The sequence below is a fragment of the Aplysia californica genome, unplaced genomic scaffold, assembly GCF_000002075.1.
Source record: "Aplysia californica isolate F4 #8 unplaced genomic scaffold, AplCal3.0 scaffold00542, whole genome shotgun sequence".
Classification (NCBI taxonomy): domain Eukaryota; kingdom Metazoa; phylum Mollusca; class Gastropoda; order Aplysiida; family Aplysiidae; genus Aplysia; species Aplysia californica.
Window position 1 is genome coordinate 227,226 of NW_004797812.1, and position 3,446 is coordinate 230,671.

The 3,446-nt window shown below is 35.0% G+C and overlaps 1 protein-coding gene across 3 annotated transcripts in view; it reads right to left on the minus strand.

The window, feature by feature from the left end:
• Positions 1-3,446, minus strand: part of LOC101852648 (xanthine dehydrogenase 1) — a 65,205-nt gene that overhangs the window by 59,440 nt on the left and 2,319 nt on the right. For all 3 annotated transcript variants that reach the window (XM_005106544.3, XM_005106542.3, XM_005106543.3), the window contains exon 2: positions 1,057-1,196. In XM_005106544.3, the coding sequence (XP_005106601.1) occupies positions 1,057-1,196 (140 nt within the window). The remainder of the gene's footprint in view (positions 1-1,056; positions 1,197-3,446) is intronic.

Below are 3,446 nucleotides of genomic sequence, written 5' to 3' on the forward strand. Positions count from 1 at the left end.
GGTAGTCACCGTATTGTCTCCTACTCTTTTTTACTCACGGGACGTAAGCGCCCCGTATGCCATGGGCTTTTGGTTAATGTTACTCACTTCGGGGATCAACATAAAAAGTCAGACACTACACCCGGGCTCATTATTAGAATGCTTGCTGTCGTGTGTGTTCGTCTCTCCAGTTTTACAGTCGTGTGTGTAGACTAACATTACAATATCCATCTAAACTTGCCTTCAATTCAAGCGCCCAAATTGAACCTATTTGCATAAAATAAACACCTAACTGAGCAGAAACAAATGGTCCATGCAATTATATTAACATAACTACATGCTTATTACGTAACATATGTGTTTGTGCACTACATAGGAACAAAAACACAAATTATAGAATAAACAGCAAAAGACAATACAAATGTATCAACAAAAAAGGAGTAATTGGAGTTCAATTTTAAAATTGATAATCTCTCAGCGATATATATATCCAATTGTGAACGCCTTCCAAGTTTGATATTTTAAGGCACAAATTTTGAAAAATCAGAGCACTTTGCATGCAGATGACTATTGTAGACTGGTAAAGTAAAATTAGTGGGTGGTTTGCAGGTGCTCAGGAGTGATTTGCTCTTTCTTTCCTGTAAAAAACTATCGTCTTTCTCTCTCCTCCTCCATTTTTGTGTTTGTTACTCTCTGGTAACACCTCTGATCTTCTGCACTAATATGATCTTATTGTGTTGCAAGTGCCGTAAAACCCTTACTAAAACAACGAAAAAAAAAGAGTAAAATTATCTTTCTAAATCAATAACATAATTGAAAGTAAAGTTTCACCTTTAAAAAATGTACCATTATAATAATAATTTCACATCATGCCTCATTAAAATATCAGAATAGTTTCCCTGAAAAGCCTCCTTCTTCCAGTAAGAATTATACCATTATATTTATTTACTTATTATAATCAAACATCAAATATGCTAAATTTTCTTTTTAAAAAACCAGACCAAACTGTAGACAAAGAATCAAAGAATACAAATGTAGATGTAGAAATCAGGAAGCAAAGCCCTCCCAATATCATACCTGTGTACTCTTTGCCATTAATGCTGAAAGTAATGGTGCTCTTCACATCTGCAACTGCTTTGAATTTGAAGAAATGGCCACAGTTCTCACAATTGAAGGCATAAATTCCAGAGGAAAGGGATCCTTTTTGAGGCAAATGTCTGAAAAGAAAGGATTAAAAACATCAAATTTTGTTGGCAAAATTGGTGGGGAAGGGATATAAGCCTAAAAGTAACTTTTTAGCAACAAGACAGAAGAAATAAGTTTAGTTTTAGTTTTAATAAGAATTTTTCGACATTTACCATACAGATAGATCATATGAGCGTAAAAAATTAGAGGAGAGTAACATACTGCACAAAAAGAAAAGAAGGATGAGAGATGAGAATGACAAATATGTTTGATAAGGAAGAAGGGGCAAACCAAACCACAGCGCCCGTTGATGAAATTGAGTAATTTTACTCAAAAAAGATGAAAGTTTCATTGATGATAAAGTAGAAATGCAAGATCAAAATTTTAAAAAAGAAAAAAGAAACGCAAATATGTTCTTCTCCGTGGTACTCTTTGCTCTATTCATTTAAAATATTACATTGGATAAGTAACCCAGTTTGTGTAAAAAAGTAAAGCAAAGCGGGAGGCAAAGCAGACATACACAATCGATTTTTATGATGAGTTTGTTATTTTTCTGCCAAGACGTATGAAACCAGCCTTGCATCAACTCAAGTGAACAAATAATATGAGGCAGCATTAACAAATCAGGCGCTTGTCAAAATAAAGAAATCGGAGAAACAGGCATTTTTCCGTCAGTTTGGAAATTTTTGTCAATTTTTTTTTTTTTGGCTTAACCTCTTATATGTCCATATAAAAACATATTTCTATGTGAATTTGACAGAAAAACATTGATTAAAGGCAGAATAAATTACGTCCTTTTTCAGTTTTTAAAGACTATATTTATCCATTTGAGTTACCAAACTTTGGTGGCCATTTTCTCGCTAATTTCACAACTGAAACCAGGCGACTTCACTTCCTTCAATTGCAAATATCTTGAGTTCTATTCAAAATGGACATTTATGTCGATAAAAGAATGGGAAATAGATCAGCTTTCAGATGATACCAATAACTTACATGCCCAAAAATTGACGAGCGCCTGATTCCACCGTGTCATGACACATTTATAAGTTCTGAGCTATTTACTGATCGGAGATTGTGCTGCGCGTTTTAACTAACGTAAAATTGTATTATTCTTGTGAGCTCTTCAGTTTCATATGTTAATTTTAATTTTCATACTTTTACACTTTTGAAAATATATGTAAATGTTCCTTGATGTGAGTAAAAGAATAAAGATGGAAGTGAATTTTTTAAAAAGGGAGTGTATGACAGACCCGGTAACCGGGAACAAAGTCACAAAGTATACAGACCCGGTAGGGGAACTCTTGTGTGATTTCGGAAAGTTTTAGTGCCCTCTTTGCTCAGGGTAGACCTAGATTCTTCTAGATCTATGGCGTAAGTCTAGACAGACAGAAATCGTTGATCTAGTTTCGAGGCCAGCCTAAACCTAGATTCTACAGATCTAAATGAAGATTGCGGATGTCTTTTCGATGAACGATCGTTTTTCCTCCATTTTGGAGTTGAAGGAATCACACTTTGAAGAAAATAACAATGTCATAATTTCAATCGAGCAGTCACCCTCGAACTCTATTTCTCTGCCCCTCTCTCTCTCTCTCTCCTCTGCCTCTGTGTACGGCTTGCCTTCTCTTTTTCTTTGTTTGTCTCTGTCTTTCTTTCTCCCCCACCTACTTTCCCGCCACTCTATCTTTCTCTCTTTCCCTCATACCAACTGGGGCATGTCATAGGCTATTATTGCTAGCTCTCTCTCTCTCATACACCCACACCACCGGGTCTGGGCGCTGAAACTTTCAGAAATCACAAAAGAGTTCCCCTACCAGGTCTGTATAATTCGTGACTTTGTTCCAGGTTACCGGATCTGTATACACTTTGTTTAAAAAAATATTTCAAAAATATAAAATAAATTAAATGTACTTTGTGAACTTAAATTTGACCTTGATACCTGGCATTGCAGTATAATTCTTGTGAGCTCTTCAGTTTCATGTTAAATTTTAATTTTGATTTTCATATTTTTACACTTTTGAAAATATGTGAATGTTCCTTGATGTGAGTTAAAGAATGGAACACAAATAGGAAGAGGCTAGCCGTACTTAAGTACAGCTAGACTGCCAGGCTAGCCGTACTTATTCTAAATATGGTGGCTAGACAGACCATTAAAAAAAAATAGGCCTCTAACTGAATTGTAAATATAAATTTTTAGTGTGCAGTACCTAAAGTATTTTTTGGGTATTTGAGACGAAACTAGGTGCCTTAATGACAGTGCATGTATTTTAAACTTAAAATACGGG